Consider the following 23,578-nt stretch of genomic DNA (forward strand, 5'->3'; position numbering starts at 1 on the left):
AAAAAAAAAAAAAACTCATATTAATTTAAAAATGAAGTTTCTTTTAAATTTTTCAAAAATAAAAACGTTTTGAAGAAAAACAACACACGATATTTTAAAAAAATATGTTTTTACAGATTTTGCATAATATCTTAGTTTTTTATTTTTAAAATTTCAGATTGTTTTCAAATTATTCACGTATTTTGATATCCTTTTGTTTTCAAAATTTCCAAGGTTTTGTTTAATATATATATATTACATACACACAAATTTCCCACAAGAAGATTTATACATTGAAATGGTTTAATGTAATATATCATATTGCAAGTCTCTTTTTATTTACAAAATAGATGTAACATATTATATTAAGGCACTTCAGCGTGTAATTATTTTTATATAATATTTGTGTGTATACAAATTTTAAAGAAATCTTTGTGTTTTTTCAAATATTAATGAGCTTTTATGTGAGCTCGATAGAGTTTGTGTAAGCTTTACTCAAAAATATGAATTGCATTGAATTGAGTTGTATTATTTGCGAATGGACCTGTTTTTTTTTTTTTTTTTTCCTAAGCAAGCATATTTCATAGAATATAAAGATGATACAAGTTAGAGAGGGTGGGATTCCCCAACAAATTTTCCAAAGCAAACAACTACAAGGCAAGCGAGGTGGAAAAAAAAAAGAAAAAAACAGGTTCCGAGACCAATTTCTTAGTCTCTACCTAAACCTTACAAAGAGGGTACCATCTTAAAAGACGTTTTGAAGGTAAGTCACCGCCAAGGGCGGTGCAAGAGGAAGTACTGTAGTTGAAAGTCTTGAAATATTTGTTGGTGAGGTCTTAAGTCTCTTTCACAAGATCACCAGTTAGGGAAAACAAAACTCCGAATAGATTGGTATCGGAAGGGTAGAAATGTAGTCTCCGAAAAGCGCCTCTGGAGTAGTGCGTGAGGACCACACGCCAGTTGAAAAGATGCAAGGTTGAGTCGATCTGAAGAACCACGCGTGGAAACAAGCCGCGCGTGAGGGCCACGCGCAGACATTTTTGGCGCAGTTCCGCGTCATTCTAGTAGATCGGAGGAAGGCGAACGTGATGGTGGGGCGCGTGTCGATTGTTCATGACTAGAAAGTTACATATTTTAGAAAATTCAAACCGGTGGAAAAACACTACCATATAAGTATATTCACATATAGATAGTATTAAAGGAATGAAAAAAGAAAACGAGATGGAGAGGAAGGTGGAGCTGGAACTCACAACTTCCTTTCCAGCAAAAACAAACAGAGATATTTGTTTTTTTAGAGAGAAATCAGAACTTCTCTTCTAAAAGGTGGAGTCGCACGGAATTCTTGAATGGACCTGATTGATATTTGAACCACAATTACTTTTAATGAAAGGTTTATTTATTAAATAAAATTTAAAAATTAAGGTCCATTTTAGAAGTTAAATTGAATTGAGATTAATTTCGTTTAGTCTAATTTTAAACTGAATCTAACATTCAAATACCAAACTCTAAAATTACTAAACTCGTCTAAACTTAGACTTTCTTTACACGTGGGATGTATAACTTTTTTCAACTAAACATATGTTTAAGCGTGAAATCTATAACTTTTTTAAATTTTTCATAAATATACCTAAACTTATATTAACATACAAATATATCTAAACTCATATTAGGTAGACCTTATAAAATTAACTCTACTATTTTAATTTATTATTATTTATAAAAAATTCAACTCATCTTAACATCTAAACGAAAGCTAAATTTGTTTACTAGTCTTTGACAGGTTCTTAAGGTAATTTTTTTCCTTAAAAAAATATTGATGTGATAAATAAATAATTTTCATTTTAATGCTTCGCTGTTAATAATATAATAAAAAATGTTGCCAAAACAATGACTTGGTACATAAAAAATATCTTTAATACACCGTAATAAAAAAAAAAAATAAAATCACCATATAATGTTATTAGATTGTTAATTTCTTTAAAAATGAATTTTTATTGACGTCACTAGGCATTTACATCCAAAACTAGCGGAGAAACGTCACGGACGTTAAAAAAATAATTTAAAAAAATTGTGACCGGGTGAATAATATTCTCCTGTTATCTTGCTGTCGCTTTCTATATAGTCCCTTTTTCGTTTTAGCATAACCTGATCTCAGAACTCTCTGTGGACGCGTTTCCTTACGGTCTGTGAATCTCATTCTCTTCCGGACCGTTCGAAAGTTGGACGGGGGAATTTGTAGCTGCATATAACCGATCGGATCGGAAGAGGAAAGTCTGAGATGGTGAAGGAGACAGATTACTACGACGTGCTTGGAGTGAAACCCACAGCAACGGAGGCCGAAATCAAGAAAGCTTATTACATAAAGGTGAATCTAATCTTCAAGGTTTCAGGTTTGATTATTTGTCACAAATTTGAGAAATGGTGATATCTTCGAGGAATTCTTTTAGGCTTGATTATTTGCGATAAGTTTTAGAAATTTACGATACCTTTGATTGTTAGTAATCTCAATTTTTAGGGCATGCCTCAGATTTTATTGCCCTTTGCTTATGGTGTTCTAGCTAAAACTTCCCTGGTCGAACGGTGGATCTATTAACATTTGATTTCTTTTGCAGCACAGAGTTGACTTCCCCTCTACCGTCTTCCCTGTGTTTTTTTTTGGCTCTTTGTTTTCTTCTTTCTATCGCGTTTTATTTGCCAGCTGTCTGATTACTTATTCATCAAATATACGCCTGCTATATATTTGATTAATTGCTAAAGAAACTTTCATCAGGTTGGCCAAAACTGTGAATGTAAATGATGCCGTTTAAAGTTTATTTGTCCGGAAGATCATGCCAGCACAAGCTTTAATATGCATTCTTTCATTCATGTCTAGCGTAATCGACTCCTGACATGCTTTGTAATGCTGAAGACCACTAGCTAAGAATGAACGAATTCTTTGATCTCATGGATCATCTTTATTTCTTGCTTGCAGGCACGGCAAGTTCATCCAGATAAAAACCCAGATGATCCTCTTGCGGCACAGAATTTTCAGGTAAGGTTTTCCTTCTTGCTTATTGAATATTGTATTCTACTGCAAATGCTTAAAGTAAGTTGTGTTTTGTATTGCACCTAGAAGATACAAAAGCTCCTGTTTCAGCAGCCTACTGTCCAGGATCGATATTCCAAACTTCCTTGGTTTCTTCCCAAGCCCAATATGTATTTTTTGATCCATTTGGCTGTCACTCTCAAATTTATTCATTTATTTATAGGGAATTTAATATCATTATTATTATTTCTATATAATTGAGCCTATCCTTTTTTTATCTAATTGTGACCAGAGCCCTCCCTTCTACATGCATATTCAACATGGAAATAATCACTGGCCACTAATCTACTAAGAACATTAGGAATGATACTTTTGCAATCTGAAAATTTTGAGGAACAGTGCTAATTCCCATGTTTCGTCTACTCTCATATGGTTCTGAACCATTGGAAATATTTATATGTATATATTTCTTTGATTTATCTGAATTCAGGTTTTGGGTGAAGCTTACCAAGTATTGAGTGATCCAGCCCAGCGAGAAGCATATGACACTTTTGGGAAATCAGGAATCTCGACGTTAGTTTTTTGTCCTTAATTTATCAATAGATGTATTTCAAGAATGATGGTGTGTGTTTTCTTGTACTATATGTAGGTAGAATGGAATAAAATTGTTGTCAAATTTGATTTGAAATGATACATCGCATGGTTCCCTAATATTGCAGTGAAGCAATTATCGATCCTGCAGCTATCTTTGCGATGCTTTTTGGAAGTGAGCTTTTTGAGGAATACATAGGCCAGCTTGCGATGGCATCAATGGCTTCACTAGACATATTTACAGAAGGGGAACAGTTTGACACTAAAAAGCTGCAAGAAAAAATGAGGGTATGAGTTTAAAATGCCTCTTCAATTCGAGCTTTTTGTTATTATTTTATATTATCTTGTACTGGACCTCATGTACTCATTTATTTGTACCATTGCTAGGGTCTTGTCTTGTTTCTGTTGTGAGAGCATGCAGTTGGGTGTTTAGTCATGATGGAAATAAAAATGCTTTAGTAAAAAGAAGGGGAAGGGAATTTGCACACTAGTAATTGTGATATAGTTCTCTTAGTTTCAGTTCCAAAGCTGGTGATTCTTGACTAAAATCTAGGTACAACATATGATTAGATTTATGTTGTGCTCATGAACAACCCTATTTGTTATGCACCATGAAGGTGATCTTGTTATGGCTCTGAAATGGATGCTTTGGCGATCATACCTCAATTATTTGACTGATATCAGTTTACCATGCAATCATCTTATTTAGGAATTAATGAATTAACACCATACCAAAATTTTATTTTATTCTTTATTTTTACATTCGCCTGATGATACAATATGACGCTAACATTCCAGCGTTATGGAAGAAATGAGACTTGCCTTTTGAGGAGTAAGAGAAGATGCGGCTAGGGCTTTATAAGGAAGTGGAGTGTAATCGTAAACAATGACATACTTACTTGTATGTGGCTCAAGGAATGAAGACATTTTTGTAGAGGGAGTTTCGGGTAGAGTATTAGTTTTACAGGAAACAAGGGGTTGGGGTTGGGGAGGCGTGTTCCATTCCAATTCAGGCTTGGTGTATTTTGGGGAGTTTTTCACGGACTTTTTGAGTCATTAGGGGCTCTCTAATATGGGCTAGGTGTTTTCTTGTATACGTCAGTGTACTTGGTTACTCCTATTGATATATATATAATATTTTTACTTATATAAAAAAAAAGGAATGAAACTAAGGGCATGTTTGGACACTTAGTATCTTCGAATTTTGTGAATAGTAGTGAAATAGTTTGAGTGAATATGTCTTTATTGGATTTTGGGAAATGAGAAAGAAAAAGTTGAATAAAACTATTATAAAGTTCAAACAGCTTTTTTAATATTATTTTTGTTTTGAAGTTTTCAAAAGTTGTATTAATTTTTGTGTTTTGTTTTGAAGTTTGAACATTTGTATTATTTTTGTGTTTGAATAATGATTAGGTAATGATTAAATGAAAAAGTTGAAAAGTTGAAAATTTGAAATTGAAAAGTGTTTTGTGTTTGAGTATGATTGCAAATGAACATAGTGAATAATTTGAGTTTGGCTCGTGTATACGTAGTTTGAACTTGGCTCATTTAATAAATGAGATGTTCGTAAACACTAATATATGTTCGAATATTAAACTTGCAAAACTTGTATAAACTCAACTCCACTCAGTTTAAATTCGTGAGCAAAGCTCATATAAGCTCAACTTAACTCGTCTGAGCTCGTTTTGAAGCTCGTAATATGTATTATATATGTATGTGTTATATTTATTACATGTTAGTTATATTTTATATCCTTAATTATATATTATTAATTTATTTATAGTTTACCTAATTTAAAATATTTATTATGTTCCCAAAGTGTGTGTAGGATAAGTTGTATAATAATATATCATACAACTAGAAATTTTGATTTTTTATACTATCTATATATATATATTAAATTGTTTAGTTTATTACATTTATCTTATATATTATGCTTTAAATTTATAACTTCAAGTTACTTTATTTCATAAAAAACGGATGAGATATTTGAGCAACTGCAAGAAGCTGGGCACGAGCCAGATTTGTATGCTTATAATGCACTCATGGAAGCGTACAAGTGGTTTCTTCACTAGGTCGAGCAATCGTCAACATCCTTCTTGGTCGAGGGTTGATAGATTCTTGGTTTCCTCAGATTGGGAAACACATTTTCCAAACCTCATTCAGAAGTGTCTTCCCCGACTATGCTTAGACCACTTTCCCATCATTCTTGGCTGTGGAGGAATACATGGAGGTCCAAGGTACTTCAAATTCAAGAACATGTGGCTGAAGTCTGAGGGCTTTATCGACTAAGTTAGACAATGGTGGACTTCCTATCAATTCCAAGGAACTCCAAGTTATATTCTAGCATGTAAATTGAAGGCACTAAAAAAATATTTGAAGGGCTGGAACGAACAGGTGCTTGGTAATGTGGAAGACTAGAAGAAACTACTCTCGAAGGAACTTAAGGGTATGGAGAACGTATTGGAGGTACGGGAAATGTTAGAAGTGGAAAGGGCTCGCAAAACTCAAGTGTCTGTAGAACTTGAAAGGGTCTCCCTCATGGAAGAGATATCTTGGAGACAAAATTCTGGAGCCCCATGGTTGAAGGAGGGGGATAAATGTATCAAGTTCTTCCATTGGGTGGATAACTCACATAGAAGGAACAACGCCATTGATTCCCTACTAGCAGATGGGGTGACTATCTCTAACCAAACTGAGATTAGGGATTATATTGTCAACTACTATGAGAATTTACTTTCGAAAAAATTTTCTTGGCGACCGAGCTTAGAAGGACTTACCTTTGATACTATTGACCCACAAGTAAAAGGATGGCTCTAGAGGCATTTTGAAGAAATGGAGGTTCGGAAAGTGTTAAAAGGCATGGCAGGGGATAAAATTCTAGGTCCGGATGGCTTCACTATGACGTTCTTTCAGTCTTGTTGGGAAGTGATTAAGAGTGATATCATGGGGGTAATTTAAAGAATTCCATGAAAATCAACAGTTCAAAAAAAGTTTCAATGCAACTTTTATTGCTCTTATTCCAAAAAAAAACTAGGGGTGGTTGAGGTTAAGGATTATCGCCCTATTAGCTTGGTGAGTGGTATGTATAAAATCATCTCAAAAGTCTTGGTGAACATGTTAAGCATGGTGGTGAGGAAAGTAATATCGAGGCCCCAAAAATGCCTTTGTGAAGGGGTGGCAAATACCCAATCCAGTGCTTATTGCTAACGAATGTTTGGACAGTAGACTCAAAGTGAGAGAGCCGGGGCTTCTTTGCAAATTAGATATGGAAGAGGCGTATCATCGAGTCAATTGGAGCTTCTTACTCTATATGCTCGAGAAATGTGGCTTCGGGGTGAAGTGGTGCTCATGGATTAAACATTGCATCTTTACGTATGTTTCTCTATCTTGATTAACGGCACAACAAACAATTTCTTTTAGAGCTCACGGGAATTGAGACAGGCGGATCTGTTATCTTCATTACTATTTGTTTTAGTAATGGAAGGCAAAATGATCGATGAGGTCATGGCGGGTGGTTTTATATCTGGCTTTACAGTGGGGGACAAAATACTGGCTCAATCAACATTTCTCATCTCTTATTTGTCGATAATACTCTATTCTTTTGTGAGGCCAGCCATGATCATATCCGTTCATTGAGGGCTCTCCTAGTATGCTTCGAAGTCGTTTCCAGTTTGGAGGTGAACTTGGGAAAATTAGAGGTTGTTCCGCTGGGGCATGTGCATAATGTGGATAGTATTGCTACTATTTTGGGATCTAAGATATCTCATCTACCTATGAAATATCTGGATTTATTTATCGAAAGGTGGCAAAGTTACACTTATCAAAATTACCCTCTCTAGCCTATCTACATATTTCCTCTCTTTATTTTCACTTTCGTCAAAGGTGGCTCACTGCATAGAGAAAATACAGCAGGATTTTCTATGGGGAGGGATGAATGATGTGTTCAAATTTCATTTGGTAAAATGGGCCATCACTTGTTCCCCAATTTCCGAAGGAGGCTTGGGTATCTACAATTTTCAGCTTTTTAGTAAGGCGTTATTGGGCAAATGACTATAGAGGCATCCCATAAAACATGGAGCTTTGTAGAAAACAGTTTTAAACTCAAAATATGGTAGAGCATGGGGAGGTTGGTGCTTGATCGAGGTGAGTGGATCCTATGGGGTGGGGCTCTAGAAGCACATTTGACGTGGATGGACTGAATTTTCTAGATTTACCCGTTTTGAGGCGGGTGACGGGTCAAATCAAATTTTGGCATGACATACGGTGTGGTGACAAGGTTCTTAAGGAAACTTATCCCGATTTCTTTGGTATAGCAAGAATGAAGGAAGCCTCGATTTTGGACCTCTGTGATTTCCAAAAATAGAAAAGAAAAGAAAATTCGAGTTTGAGTCATTTGTTTATTTTTACCTGAGCTCGAGCCGAATTTGAACAATATTAATGGTTAACGAGCCGAATTCGAACAATGATCTTCGAGTTTGAGTTGAGTTTGAATGAGTAAACATGCTAATTAAGCTCGAGTAACCTTGTTCGAATTCGACTCAACTCGGTTCGTTTGCAGCCCTATGTTTGAGTGATGTATGTGAATGAAATTACGAGAAGCTTTGAGAATTCTCATAGTGTCCAAACATGCCCTAAGGGTCAATGTTGAACAAAAGTCTCAAAACTTTTGAAGAGAAACAAATGTTGAAAGGTGAATAAAGGTGTATCCATACTTTTTAAATAGAACTAACTTACCAATATTTGAATCTTTCTTGCATATGGAAATGGTTAGATTGCAATTTACTTTTTTTTTTTTGTCGGTCTGTTACAATTTACTTATCGAGAGGTTATACCAATATTTGAACCTTTCTTGCATACATAAATGGTTAGGTTGTGATTTACTTCTTGAGAGGTCACCATTTCTGGCTATTCTTTTCGGGAACCAACAAGAAATTTTTGTGCCATCGACATCTTTCAATTTTCTCATGTTAGGTATTACTTATGTGTGCCTTCCAAAGTTGCCTTCTTTGTATGGGACACCGCCCTTGGGAAAATCCTGACCACGGACAATCTGAGGAAGAGGGGTTGTGTAGTGACGGATTGGTGTTATTTGTGTAAAAAGAATGGAGAATTTGTGGATCATCTCGTATTGCATTGTGAGGTAACAAGGGAGCCGTGGGATGAGATCTTTCACAGGGTTGATGTGGCTTGGGTTTTGCCTTCGAGGGTGGTGGATTTCTTGGGTTGTTGGAGGAAGATACAAGTTTGTCATCAAGTGGCAGCAGTGTGGAAGATAATCCCGTTGAGTATTATATGGTGTATTTGGTCGGAAAGGAATGCGCGTTGCTTTGAAGACAAGGAACACATTATGGCAGAGCTGAAGAACTTTTTTTTTCACACTTTACTGCTTTGGTTTTCCGCTATTGTACTAAACGGGGACAACATTAATGATTTCCTGTCTTTAATTCATCACTCTTAGAATGTATTTAGGTGTTTTATGTATACTTCCTGTGTACGCAGGCTATGCATATTTCATTCAGATCAATAATATTTATCCCTTATCAAAAAAAAAAAAAAAAAAGAAGGTATTACTCATATATTTGTCCTGTGCACTTGACCATGCCTTTTATTATGAATAAAACCTTTTGTTACCTATATATAAAAAAATTCTCTCATCATTTTGGCTTGAGTGGTAAAGGCCTTGGTATTGGTAGTATGCTCCCTTCAAGATCCAAGGTTCAAATTCCACTGGGTGCAAAAAATATCTAGGGGCCATCGGACTGGGGGATTTTTCCCTTAAATTACCCGATGTGCACTTGCGGGAAACTCTTTGCCGAGGGCTTGTACACCCTCGGGTTTAGTCGGGACGCTATTCTTAGACACCTAGTGCCAATAAAAAAGAAGAAGAAGAAATATTTCATGGACATACTTCCATTAAGTATTATTGGCAACTAGGACTAGCAAAATATGCATGTGCCAATTGATATTTTCGGAAAAAGATATATGAAATTAATAGGAAGTTGAAGAACAACCTATTTAATACCACAGAACATTGAGAACAAATGCTATTGAAATCCTTGTGGTAGTGGAATAGAGAAGTCCAACAGTATTGGGCTGTGCAGCTGCAATGAATTGATGATCCCAACATTGCTATGCTCGTCTACTGTCTTCTTGTTTCTTGACATGTACCATCTTCTTGTTGTTCTTAGGGAGTTATGCTTGTTGCTGGTTAGCATACTAAATGAGAGAGGAGAAAGACATGATTAGTTGGGGTAATATAGTAGGGAAATTTTCTCCTATCAGTGACATTGCATGTCTGTAGCAGTGAAATGTAATTGAGCTCTATCAGGATGGTGGCATGAATACCTTTTTTACTATTCTGCCCTTTCTTGTGATTGTTACTTTTTGCTTTATTTATTGGTATATGATATAAGTTCATTGGATGTTCTCTCTCTCTCTCTCTCTCAACTTTTGCACGTTTAAGTGATGAGGAACCCATGAAATCCCCTCCTTTATGAGGTGTGGGTGAGGTCATGGGTTCAAGTCCGGTGTCGTGTAGTTATTTACCAATCGCAAATAATTTTTTTTTGCAAGTATTTACCAATGTAAACAACAACAAAAATAATAATAGAAATGAGCGAACAACTGTTGTTTGTTTTATGTTCATTCAGTTTTAGATGCACAAAATCTCATGTTCATTTGGATTGTTTTTGCAAATTCCTCATTTGTGCAGATTGTTCAAAAGGAAAGAGAAGAAAAGCTTGCAGAACAACTGAAAGATCGACTCAACCAATATGTGCAAGGAAACAAAGAGGAGTTTGAGAGACATGCTGAAGCTGAAGTGGCGAGGCTATCCAATGCGGGTAATTCTTGCCATTACTCCTTGGGCAATCTAGTTATTTTTAGTCTTTTATTTGTTTCATATTTTTGCCTTTAATTTGGTTCACTTATATAAAAAAATTTAGTTATTTCTAATGTTCAATAGCATTATTCTGCTCGAAAAATTTCAATCCAACTAGATATGTTAAGAAATTTAATCTGGAGATTAAGTCAGATGACCATTTCATTATGGAATTAGTCTATGAACATAAAAATTATCTGTATACATAAAAATTAGTCTATAAACATAAAAATTGACTTTGCAAATAAAATTACCACCATTTAATGTCATTATCTGTATAGTGGGATAGTCGATGGAGACCAGTCAAAGTACAGTGAATTATTGGCTTGTTGATTATCTTTGAGAGATTTTTTTTGCTAGGTTTAAATATCAGCAAGCAAGTCGTGCAGTGACTTGGGCTGTGTGGAAAAGATCTAGTTTTGTATATTTATTGTGCAGTCTGAATCTTTTGGTGTACATATTCATATTTTCTGTATTTTGTTTTTGAATCTTTCCTAATGCATTGCAAGTGATTCTTTCTCATGAATTATATTGTCTTTTTTTCTACAGCTTATGGTAGTGATATGTTGAATACAATTGGCTATATATATGCAAGGCAGGCTGCCAAAGAGCTAGGGAAGAAGGCAATATTTTTGGGTGTGCCATTTATTGCTGAATGGTTTAGAAACAAAGGGCATTTCATTAAATCTCAAGTAACAGCAGCAACAGGTTAGTGCATATTGCTAGCTTTGGCCCATGGCAACATCTAGTCATGTTGCGATGGTGTCTTGAAAGCTTCCCATTGACTTGATCCTTCAGGTCATATCTGGCTAAAGGTGGAATCAATAGAGTAGCTTTCTGTTTATTTAGGATTGCTATTTTTTTAATAATTTAACATCGTCCTTGAAACCCTAGATCTGTGTCTCGCAATGCATTGGTAATTTTGTTCAACCCGTGTACTTAGGCTATGCCTTCTTTTATGATATAAAATCCACTATTACAAAAAAAATATTTTTTTTGTGTAGTCACACCAATGTATGACACCTAGATCATTAATTAGGTTGGGGCAATTGGTGCTGAGGTAGCATTTATCTGGGGTGCTCTGTGTTATAAACTGTGTACCTGTACTCTCTGTGTAGAGTGACCACCTTGGAAATAATTGCATATGATGATGAATTGGTTTTTCTTGCTGGTGGCTCCAGGTGCAATTGCTTTGATCCAGCTACAGGAGGACATGAAAAAGCAACTGAGTGCAGAAGGAAACTATTCAGAGGAAGAACTTGAAGCTTACCTGCAATCTCACAAAAAACTGATGATTGATTCCCTGTGGAAGCTTAACGTAGCTGATATTGAGGCCACTCTTTCGCGTGTTTGTCAGATGGTTGTTTTTTTACTCTTGTTATTTCCAGTAGTAGAAAACTGAAGTAGAAACTTGGTCAAAATTTGTTTTGTGTAATCTATACATTGTACTTAGGTTCTTCAAGACAACAATGCCAAGAAAGAGGAGCTCCGTGCACGAGCGAAGGGGTTGAAAACTCTTGGTAAAATCTTCCAGGTATATTTTTGGGTGCCTTCTCCACAAATTCGTGTGGTCAATATCAAAATTCTCACCATAGATGGCTAACAGATACTATGCTATACATATAGAGGGTTAAATCAGCCAACGGAAATGATACTGAAATGATGCTAAATGGTGGATTACATAAGCTGAATGGAAGCGAATCAAGCAAATTGAATGGAAGCGAATCAAGCAAAATGAATGGAAGTGAATCGAGCAATGATGCTACTTCTCCTAGTACATCACCGAAATTTTCAAATCCTAAAGATCCATCTTATTCCACATCTGTACGAGAGGTACCTTTCTTTCCCTCTAGTAGGTTCATGAGTTTTTTTAATCAATTCAACATGTCACATGTTTAATCCCAAACGTGATTGAGTTGTATTAATTGTCTAGATTTTTTCATCAAATTTCGAGAATTAGCTTTTCAACTTTCTAATATCGGTAGTTGTTTTCTTATGTGACACTCAAGAAAGAAATGAACGAAAAGTTGGTCACAAATTGGACTGGTTTTTTTTATACAAAATCGAGAGGATGGAAGTTCAGGAAAGTTGTAAAAGACTACAAAATCTAGCATAGCTCTCACCAAGTATGAAGGATCCTCCTTGGATAGAATTTTGTTACTTTATTAGGTAGCTGTAGGTTTTGGTTTCATGATGAGACTATCAAGGAAAAAAGGTGAAAGAAAAGGGAAAAAAAAAAGAAAAAAAGAGCACAGACAATTGATGATTTTCTTATGGTAAAAAAATTTACTCCATGGTCTCATGGAGTCTAAGATAAGCATAGGGGTGAATTTGGAAGATCGCGACTGAACATGCGCATTTAAGATGTAGACTGTAGCATTGGCCTAAATAGTGTGCCAATTTACATATGCCTAGGATGAAGACCCTTATCCATCTTCTCTTTTGTTTCCTCTTATCTTATGCTATTTCCTCCCCCTTTTTGCCTTTTGGAACAATTGGACGCGCTAGAGCCCCTATGTGGAAACCCCCAACATTGGAGGCTTTAACTTCCCAAAGCCAACGCCACCGCCTGGTGCTCCAAGACATTCTTCAATGGGCAGGGAGTGATGGAACAGAGGTTTGATATCATGTGTGAAATGGTTGTCGTGTATAATACCTTTCTTATGTATCAATGTCGTGGTTGTATGAATAGCTGATTGTGCTTTCGTGCTGGAAAGCACATCCCACCTCTGGCTAAGTGCGCATGCTGTAATGTATGTATCTATGGCAGACAAATAATTATATACATATAGGTGGAGGAGATGGTTGTAGAAGGAAGGTATTGTTTTTCATTCGTCACCATTTCTGGCTGCGATTGGCTGCCATATGTGATTTTTTTTTAATTTTTTTTTGTATGGGTTGTCATTCTTGTATTCGGTTTCACATGTTCATAATTAGTTTCGAGGATTTTGCTTGGTACTCGAGTCATTTGGATATCATTTCGAGGATTTTGCTTGGTACTCGAGTCATTTGGATATCAATGTATCAGTATCACCCATAATTTAGATGGACAATGCCAGGGGGCCGCCCGGTCATTTGGAACTTTTGTTTTTGTTTTTTTTTTCTATTTTTTAAATATTTTTTTTAACATTTGTAACTATAAAAAAAAATATACCACTTCACTGATAATAATTTCTTTAACCATTAAGTAAAAATAAAAAAATTAAAATACTCGAGTGTTAACTGTGAACTATTTAACATTGAAAGGGTTAAATAATATTTTCCAATTTAGATAAAAGTAAAAAGCGATTATTTCCTTCCATAAAAAGCTGTCACTTCAAATTGAAAGTTGCATGGAGATATGGAGAGATTTATATCGATGAGTTATTTTATTTTTTAAGTGTGTGTAGAGCCATCATTTGCAATATTTAAATGGTTAAAATTTGATTTGTAAAATTTAAAATTTATATTTTAAATTAAATTATACCTCATGCTTTTGGATAGCAGTTGGCCACCATCAACAAAAATCAATTCATAATGGTATGAAAAATACATACATATACATACATATATATTCCGATACCATAAAATGCGGAATCAAGTGAAGATAGAGAGAAAATGAGCTAAAAAATTAATGGTAAGAATTAAATATGAACAAAATATCTTTGGAGTCTTAGACTGCTAATGCATGAAATGCGAAATATGAAATATTGAACCAAAACTTTCAAATATTATTTATTGAAAGTAAATATTTAAACAAAAGATTTACAAACTTGAAAATAAAGAAAGAAGAGAATGAAGGTGAATTTGGGCTTGCAAGTAAGTAGGGGAAGCAGTTCTTACTGAAGGTGAGTTCGGCTAGAAAGTTTTGCTTAACAAATGAAATGAAGCGTCCTTTTATAGATGAAGAAAACGCTTTTACAAACAGTAAATCCCATAAATAACGTGATGAATAGTGAAAGTGAAAAGTGACTTTTTTACTATTCACTTTTTAGAAGCATGCATTCGTCGAAAGTAGTTTTGTCTTCTTTCGTCGAAAGTGAAATATTCTTTCTGCACTTCAAAGCACCGAAAGCAATTTTGTTTTCTTGTGCCGAAAGCAAATTGTAATGAGTAAACCATCTTTCCGCCTCCAAAAAGTTGAAACTCTAGGATTGAGAAGATGCCAAATGGTCAGGCATGATTCAATTATCTCCCAGTCTAGGGGGATAGTCTTCTGAGTCATGACTGAAGGTATTGCTGCGAGGAGCAGAGGCTGCTGAGTCTGTTGACGGGGCTTCTGATTCCTTATATGAATCTTCAATGTTGGAGTTTCCTTCAATAGATTTCTTCAAAGTTCAAGCAAATCTTTCTTCTTCAATCTGTCAAATGGGGACTTTTGTTTTGAAGAAGAGGCTGAATCGTGAGAACCTGTAGAATCCTTCTTCTTGGCTGAAGATGACTTTTTCTTTGGTTTTGATGAAGAACTCTTTGATTCTGAACATGAAGCTTGATCACCTGAACCTGGGATGGTTGGATATGCAATCAAGGCTTGACTTAGGGTGGGGGAAGGAAATTCTTGTTTATCTTTAAGGTTAGGAACAACAATAGGAAAATCAGTTAAAATTCTTGAAATAATGTCATTTGTGTGGGGAAATTTATCCCACCATTTGACAAAATATTGTCGAACCACAATATCTTCATTTTTTGCATACTGCCATTTACAGATCCAGGGGGTCTTGTATTTGGCAGAAAAATGGAGCAAGGGCGGGAAAAAGTATAATGCTTGATAGCCTTCTGAAGACTATTAGGAAATAAATCAGTAATGGGGCCAAAGAAATGCCATCATTTCTGAAACCACAAAGGAAAAATATGTTTGCACTTCTTGTTAAAATTGAAGAACCAAGAGTGCTGCATATTGGGAGTTTGAAATAAAGGAAACTTTAACCAGGCCTCAATATAATCATAATAATTATACTGAGTATTAGAATCCTTAATTGTTTTGAAGGTAGAAGGGTGGGTTTTCCATTCTTCTTCCGTCATAACAGAAATAATGAAGCAATTGTGAAAGATAATCTTTGAGGGATCAACTTTGCAATAAATAGGTTTAATGGAAATGGAACCGGTGTTGACCAAGATTCCAAGTTAAAAAGAGATGTTTTTAGTTAGATCATCGGGGATCCAATGAAAACTTCGGGGAAAGTAACCTGAAGCAATCTGGAAAGGATATGTCTTTACCGATTTCTCAATGTAAAACAGATTTTGGAATCAGGCTTTCTTGAAATATTCTGCCTTGTTGGTAGAGGGAAATCTGGGTGGTGTCGTAGCCAAGGGGTTCACGTACGGATCGTATGGCATGGCTAGGGTGGAAGCAAATGAACTGGGGGAATAGGTCTAGGAACTTGTCCTAGACTGGTAAATCTGTTGGCTATCTCCAGTGGGGAGGAAGCCAAGGTCGATGTAGATGCCGAAGGCATAAGCATTGGGAAAACAGGTGCAGGAGGTGGTGAAGTAACGGGTAGAACTAGTTTCTTCTTCTTACTTATGTTTTCAGCACGAATTCATGGGTAAGGAAATCAGGAATTGAGTTATCTGAACCTTTGATGAATTCAATATCATAATAAAAAACATTTAGGCCTTGTTTGTTTAGCCAAAACCAAAAATCTCATCTCATCTCATCTCAACTCATCATTACACATTTTTCAAATCTCAATATAAAATATAATAAACAATCTAACTTTTTTAAATCCCAAAACAAAATTAATATTCAAAAATTATATTATAACAATATTTTATTTATTACTATTTAAAACATCTCATCTCATCTCATCTCATCTGTGTAACCAAGCGGGGCCTTAAAATAGCTTGCCATTGTGCAAAAATCTGTTTTGATGCAATGTTTTTAACATCTTGTTCTAAAATAGTTTTAGCAGTTTTGCAATCAATGAGTAAAAGAAAATGTTGATTGAGTAAATCACTTTGAAATTTAGAAATACATAGTACTACAGATAGAATATCTTTCTCAATAGTACTATAGTTATGCTGTGCATGGTTCCAAGTTTCGGAGTGGAAGCGAACAATCTGTTCAGAGGAATTCGGTGAAACAACTTGTTTCAAGATGCCGCCATAGCCTGTGTCTGAGGCGTCAGTTTCGACAATCTTGAAACTGTTTGAAGTAGGAATTTCAAGACACGGAAGAGTTTTGACATGTGTCTTGATTTGTTTGACAACATTGGTGTGAACATCAGTCCATGGAGAAGGATTAGAACGCAATCTCGCAAAAAGAGGGCGACATTGTTTTCTCATATCCTTGTAGAAATCTGAAATATAATTCAAATAATCAAGAAATCTTTGAAGCTGATTTTTGTCAAGGATGACATCAGGAAATTTGTCAACAAATTCAATAGCTCATTGAATGGGCCTGATTTTGCCTTCAAAGATGTCATAACCAAGGAATCTGATCTTAGTTTGAAATAATTTATTTTTTTTTGCAGAAACAACAAGTCCATTTCTTTTGACGATTTCAAGAAACGTTTAAAAATGTTTTCAGTGCTCATCAATAGATTTGGAGAATACAAGAACATCATCTATGTAGACAATGGTGAAATCAGTGAATGATAGGAAGATATTATTCATAATATTTTGAAATTCACTAGGAGCGTTCTTCAGTCCAAATGGCATGACGTTCAACTCATAGTGACCGAATAGAGTAGTGAAAGCAGTCTTGTACCTGTCTGACTCCCTAATTTGGATCTGCCAAAATCCGGACTTAAGTTCAAATTTGAAGAAAATAACTGCATCACTTAACCTATGAACCAAGTCATTCTTGTTAGGGATGGGATACCGAATCCACTCTTAACAAATTGTTCAAAGGTTTGTAATTAATGACTAAATGGGGTGTATCTCGCTTAATCTCAGCATTTTTCTGAACATAAAAAGCAGTACACGACCAGGGTGACTTACTATGCCTGATGATATTCTTAGTAAGAAGATCCTGAATCTCATTTTTACAAAACTCCAAAATTTTTCTATTCATTTAAATAGGTCTTGCTTTGGTTGGAATTAAGTTTTCAGAGAAATCTTTAACATAAGGTAAAGAAATAACATGTTTCTTCCTATGCCAGAAAGCATTAGGAAGTTCCGCAGACTTCATAAATTAAAGTTTTTTGAAAATCTTCAATTTTTGATCTAAGCAAGGAATCATGCAAATTATTAGAAACACGTTTGAACTTGATTTCTTGTTTAAGAAAATCTAAATGTTTTCTTTTTGTAGAAAGCAAAAAGCACAGATCTTCTAGCAATATTGCGTTCAAACTTAGAAGCAAAATTAAACTTAACTTTCTGTCCAAAGGGGTCAGTAGTGATCCCATTAGCTTCAGAAAGGAATGGATAAATTATGATAAGAAAAAACATGCCGAGAATAACATCATGGGTCAAATTCTTAACAAGGACATAGGGAATTTTAAAACAAACATTGTCCTGGCAGACATGAGCTGTGTTCAACTCATAACGAATCTTCATCTTAGATCCGTTTGCCGAAAATAAATTCTCTTCGGACCTTTTGAAATAGGAGATAGGAACTAGGCCTTCTTGGATACAGTTAAGATCCACTCCTGAATTTATCAAAGCAATAGCAGAGAATTTGTATTCATGATTAACAATAATCTCTACCAAACAAAACTATTTCTGTGGAATAGAACGGTGAATCAAACAAATATCCTTAGTTAGACTAGAAGGTTCAGTATGGTCTGACTGGTTTGATTCTTCACCAGAAAGACTATCATGATCAAATTCTTAATCCAACTTTAAACATGTTAAATCTTGTTTAAAAGAAGCATTCTCAGATTTGAGAGTTTTGATCTCTTTTCTGAGTTCAGTGATCTCTTTTTTAACAAGAGACACTTCATACTGCAAATCTTTTAATGAAATATCTTTGAGTTTTTGTTTATGAAAGCGTCCCAAAGTTTCTTCAAAAGAAATCTTGCCCTTAGAGGACGATGGCTCTTTACGAGGCATCGTCTCTTTAAGCTTCTTGAGATATTTCTCTTTAAATTCAAGGTCTTGAATATGTGAGATAATATAGAGGAACATATTTTCATGTTCCTGCTCTTTACTCAAAACAAGTTCATGTTCTCTTCTACCGTCTAAAATATTGATTGTTTTGACTTTAGAAATACAACAAGAATCATTGCAACCCAGCTTAATAGTTGGTGAGTTAGAATGATCAGAGTCTGAGTGGTAATCTGAGCCACTAGAACTAAATTCATCCTCATCCGAAGATATAGGAGATCTATGTTCGAGTAAACGAAACAGATCTTCTTGATCAACGGAATTGATATTCAACTCATTAAGCTTTTTATTAAAACCTTGTGGCTTCTTTGTACACTTATTTGCATAGTGTCCAGGTTGGCCACAATTAAAACATGTTCACTTTGCAGAGGGTTTTGAAACCTTTTTTTGAAATGATTTCTTTCTTGAAACTGGTTTTGAAACAAGTTTTTTGTAAAACTCCTCATGGGATATGTTATAGTTCCTGCGAGGTTTTGAAAACCTTTTAGAACTCTTTTTATGCTGCACGAATGGAGCAATAGGAGGAAGACCAAATTGTTCGCAAAAGTTTCCCATCTCATATTTGGCTTTCTTTCTATCCTTCATCTGTTGAGCAATCATCCTTTGATCATTGCACATACTAATACCAAGTTTCTGAATAATATTTATAATGTCACCATAAGTATAATTATCATAATTCAGATAACCCGAGATATCAGTAAGTGAGTCATTTACCTTAATGGCGAACAAATGAGGCAATCCATCAATGAATTTCTCTTTCTAGTAAGGATTTTGGGAATCATCTCTAAGCATAACACGAGACATAAAAACATCTTTATACCAACGATAATCAGAAATTTTATTGCATCGCAAATTATTTAAATAATCAGAAATTCTATTTGTGATGTTGGAAGGGGTTCCAACAAAATGTTTAACTATGGTATAAATCAGGGTATTGACACCATCAGGAGACCCTTGGGTTCCTTCCATTCGGTTCCCTTCAGTATCTATAACGGGTAAACCTGAATGAATGGCTTCCATTGCTTCAGCAGTCAGATGTTTATCCCACCAAGCACGAAGCATCCCTGAAAATCTGCTGGTCAGGATATCAACAATATCAGTCTGGCTGAGTTTATTGTTGTAATAGGCAACAACAACCATAGACATACGATTCAGAGTATTGAGGATTTCTTGCTCAGAGAATCCATCAATATTCCATTCATACATTTGGTCAGCAGATACGGAGAATTGAGATTGAAAACCTCTTTCTTCGTACTATAAATCAGGAGGAGTGGGTCTAGAATACCAGTTTTTTGTGAGATCTATTGGTTTAATGTCTCTCGAATATATCCTAGCAAGTTCGGGTTTTTCAACTTGAAGACCCTGCGATTCTTTTTCAAGTAAATCAATTTTCTGAACTAAGGAATTATCAGACAAAGAAACATCATCACCAGAATCATTCCAAGTACGTACAGAAAAAGAATCATCGAAACTAACCCCTGGGCTGTTTCTGTCTATAGTTGAAACAGAGGGTTTTTCTTGCTTAATTTCAGCAAGCATTTGATCAAGTTTAGCCATAATACTGGTCTCTCCAAAATGGATCTTTGACCTGTCTTCTGGCAAAATAATCAAAGGTTTGTCCACCATCTTTAAACTTGTTGAAGCAGGTTTTTCAACTTTATCCTCTATACGGTCGAGTTGTTGACTTATTGTATGGAGGGTCTAGTTGACAAAATTGTTTTATTCTATGATCTTTTTTGTTTCAGCTAAAACATTTTCATTCGGACCTGGATCCCTAACAAGAATGACTTGGTTCATAGGTTAAGTGATGCAGTTGTTTTCTCTAAGTTTGACCTTAAGTCTGGATTTTAGCAGATTCAAATTAGGGAGTCAGACTTGTACAAGACTGCTTTCACTACTCCATTCGGTCACTATGAGTGAAACGTCATGCCATTTGGGCTGAAGAATGCTCCATGTATATGTATCCCAGTTTAAATTCCAAAATAAACTCTGATGAGAATTAGATGGGTTTTCCTTATATTCATCTCTTGTCCGCCCAAGAAAATGAAATTAGAATAGAAAAGAAAAACAAATTAGTTTGACTCCTTTATTGATGGTTGATTACTAGATTTCCAAAAAAAAAAAAAAAAAATCAAAATCATTATCCAAGCATTGTAGTGAAACTTTTCTACATGGGTGATATATTAACAATTATTTTAAAAATAATCATGAGATCTTAATAATTGGAATAATGCTACTTTGACACTTTATTTTGACACCTCATTTTAATGTATTTTAATTTTTTTTATTTACTTAATAGTTAAGGAAATGGCTATTAGTAAATTTATATGTTTTAAAAATATTTTAAAATGATAAAAAAATAAAAATAAAAAACTCATTTTGGACTAGCAATAACTTGCAGCGGGCAGATATGGGTGACAGAGTAGCACCATTCTAATAATTGAGCCATTATATTAAAATTAATTTCAGTTTGATATTATTACATTTCGAGGCGGATGCAATAAATTTTTTTATAAAAATAAAATTAGAGAAATATTCCCTACAGGGTGAAACCTTCATTTTAACGGCAGTTAATAAAAGTCCACCGTGTAAGACGTGTAGCAAATTAAAATTTACATGACGAAAAATTCTATTCATAAGTCTTTTATATTACATATTATTCTTTTTATTTTATTTTTTAATTTTTTTTATCTTACTAAATAAGTAGTATATAGATGATGAATAGAAAATTTTAATTATTTTAAGAAGAATAAAACTACAAAAAATTAAAAAAAATTTAAAAATAAGCTTTGCTATTTATAAGCCTCATACAATACACAATACATGTTTTTTAGTTTTATTTTCTTAAAATAATTGAAATTTTCTACTTATTATCTATATACCACACATTTGATAAGAGAAAAAATAAAAATAAAAAATAAAAAAGAGTAGTGTATGGTATATCAGTCCTATAAATAGAATTTTTCTTATTTTAATATTTTTTTTATCTCCTTTCTCGTCTCCCTCCCCCCACCCCCCATCGCCTGCAACTCCCATTCTCTCTCTCTCTCTCTCTGACTTCTTTAAATTGAGTCTTCGTAAAACTTTCTATTAGCTTTTGGATATCATTGCAATCATTCTTCATTACTGAAATCAAAGAGGAAGAGAAAAGCGTGACAAGCCCATTTGACCCAATGGAATTCATAAATAACTTCCTCGTTAATGAAGTTCCATTAATGGAATCCCATGAGATTATCGCTTCAAGTGTAGCTTCTTCACCGACTTTTTCCTCCTCATCCTCTTTTTCAAATTCCACCAACTTCTTGCAAGAGTACTTAGATTAACTCCAAAATAAAATAAAATAAAATAAACAAACAAAACTCAGATAAATACATGTTACCCATCAAACATATCACCAAACAAATTATAGCATCGATAAAAAAAAATAGATGAAGAAAAATGGAGAACATTGAATTTATCGAAAGAGTTTAGAGTTTTGAAACTGGTGGAAAGCTTTACGAGGATGTTACAAAGACATAATAGAAAAGTGGGGGTGGGAGAGAGCTTTATTTTAGAGAGAGAGGAAACGTTGGGGGAGTAAATAAACGAGAATTGAAAAAAAGTGATCAAATACATGAAGGTCTATATATAAATCACTTCGCTAAAACTCATACGTAGTGGTATCTCACTTATCAAGGGTAAAAACGGGTATCACACCCGACCCCAGCGTCTCTCAATTATCCAAGCCAAAGAAAGAAAGCTCTCTTGTTGATCGGAGGTAGGAGTGTAAAAAAAATGAATGAACTGATAAATCAGATTGAGCCAGACTGAACCGAATTGGTGGATTAGGTTCGGTACTAAATTTGATTTGGTCTAGTATACGTTTTATTTTTCTTAAAACTGTTCAAAATCAGTTCAGTTTTGATTTTTCTTTTTCTAAAACTCGACTGGACCGGACCGAATCAATTCATATATATATTTTAATTTTTTATATTGTATATAATTTATATATATAATATATAATTATATATAAAAGAGTTTTGTATGATATGATAAATTACTAATTAATATAATATTAAAATTTAAAATCTTTTATTATTATATTTTATTGTATCAATAGTTATGCTAATATTATATAATGCATATTAATAGTTATACTAATACTATATCACTATATATTATAATATGAGTTTTGCTATATACAAGCACAGTTGCGCACTAATCTGCGTACCAATATTAATTTATTCATACTTAAAATTTAAATTAATATTGTTTTTAATAAATCTACTTTTTGACCAATCACATCACATTGGTGCACAGATTAGTGCATAATTGTGCTTGCAACTATATTTTTCCTTATAATATACTATAATATATTATTATTATAGTATTATATATTATAATATACTATATTATATATATTAATATATAATAATATAATATATTAAAATGAAAAAACTGGACTGAAAACCTGTAAAATCGGAGTACTAATTTAAGAGAGTAATTAGTGCACAATCGATTTGAAAAAATATAAAACCGGTTTAATTTAATTTTAAATTTTGTTTAAAACCAAACCAAATCGGATTGGTTAAACCCCTAATCACAGGAGCCATGGCCGTGCTCATATGGTCACCAATTTTGTTTTGTTTCTTTTTTTCTTTTTGGTAAAAATTTTGAGTAGGGAATAATTATGTTATATTTATAAGATTTATATTTTCAAAAAAAAAAAAATTATAAGAAAGGAAAACACACTTTGTCGCTCCAATGTGGCTGCTCTAATCTGAACGCTCCATTTGATCATTCATAATTTTTTTTTATTTATTTAATGATTAAGAGTGTGATTTTTAATGTATTAATATATATATATATATATTTATCTTTTAAAATATTTAAATCTATTAAAAAATGTAAAAAAAAACATTAATTTTTTTTTTTAAAATATACTAGCTTAAGTCAAGATTCTTTTAAAAATATACTCTTGAAATTAGGGGTGTATAGGAACCGACCAAACCGGCCATGAACCGATCAGACCGACGGCCAGAGTACGGAACTAGCTGGAACCGGCAAAGAACCAGTCTGCGAGCGAGAGGAAT

General features: G+C 34.1%; 1 protein-coding gene across 2 annotated transcripts; it reads left to right on the plus strand.

Moving 5' to 3' along the window:
* The first annotated feature begins 2,111 nt into the window (after positions 1 to 2,111).
* On the plus strand, positions 2,112 to 13,436 carry LOC122316512 (chaperone protein dnaJ 10-like). 2 transcript variants are annotated; one of them, XM_043133093.1, is made up of 10 exons: positions 2,113 to 2,344; positions 2,951 to 3,010; positions 3,495 to 3,577; positions 3,724 to 3,883; positions 10,311 to 10,440; positions 11,028 to 11,186; positions 11,660 to 11,838; positions 11,932 to 12,012; positions 12,105 to 12,311; positions 12,987 to 13,436. In XM_043133093.1, exons 1-10 carry the CDS (start codon positions 2,258 to 2,260, stop codon positions 13,083 to 13,085), a joined length of 1,245 nt encoding a protein of 414 aa, XP_042989027.1. In that variant the 5' UTR covers positions 2,113 to 2,257; the 3' UTR covers positions 13,086 to 13,436. The 2 variants fall into 2 exon arrangements, with proteins under 2 accessions (XP_042989028.1, XP_042989027.1); XM_043133094.1 differs by lacking the exon at positions 12,987 to 13,436 and having other exon boundaries at positions 2,112 to 2,344; positions 12,085 to 12,309.
* Positions 13,437 to 23,578: the final 10,142 nt, after the last annotated feature.

This window comes from Carya illinoinensis, chromosome 7, assembly GCF_018687715.1.
Source record: "Carya illinoinensis cultivar Pawnee chromosome 7, C.illinoinensisPawnee_v1, whole genome shotgun sequence".
NCBI classification, from domain to species: Eukaryota; Viridiplantae; Streptophyta; class Magnoliopsida; order Fagales; family Juglandaceae; genus Carya; species Carya illinoinensis.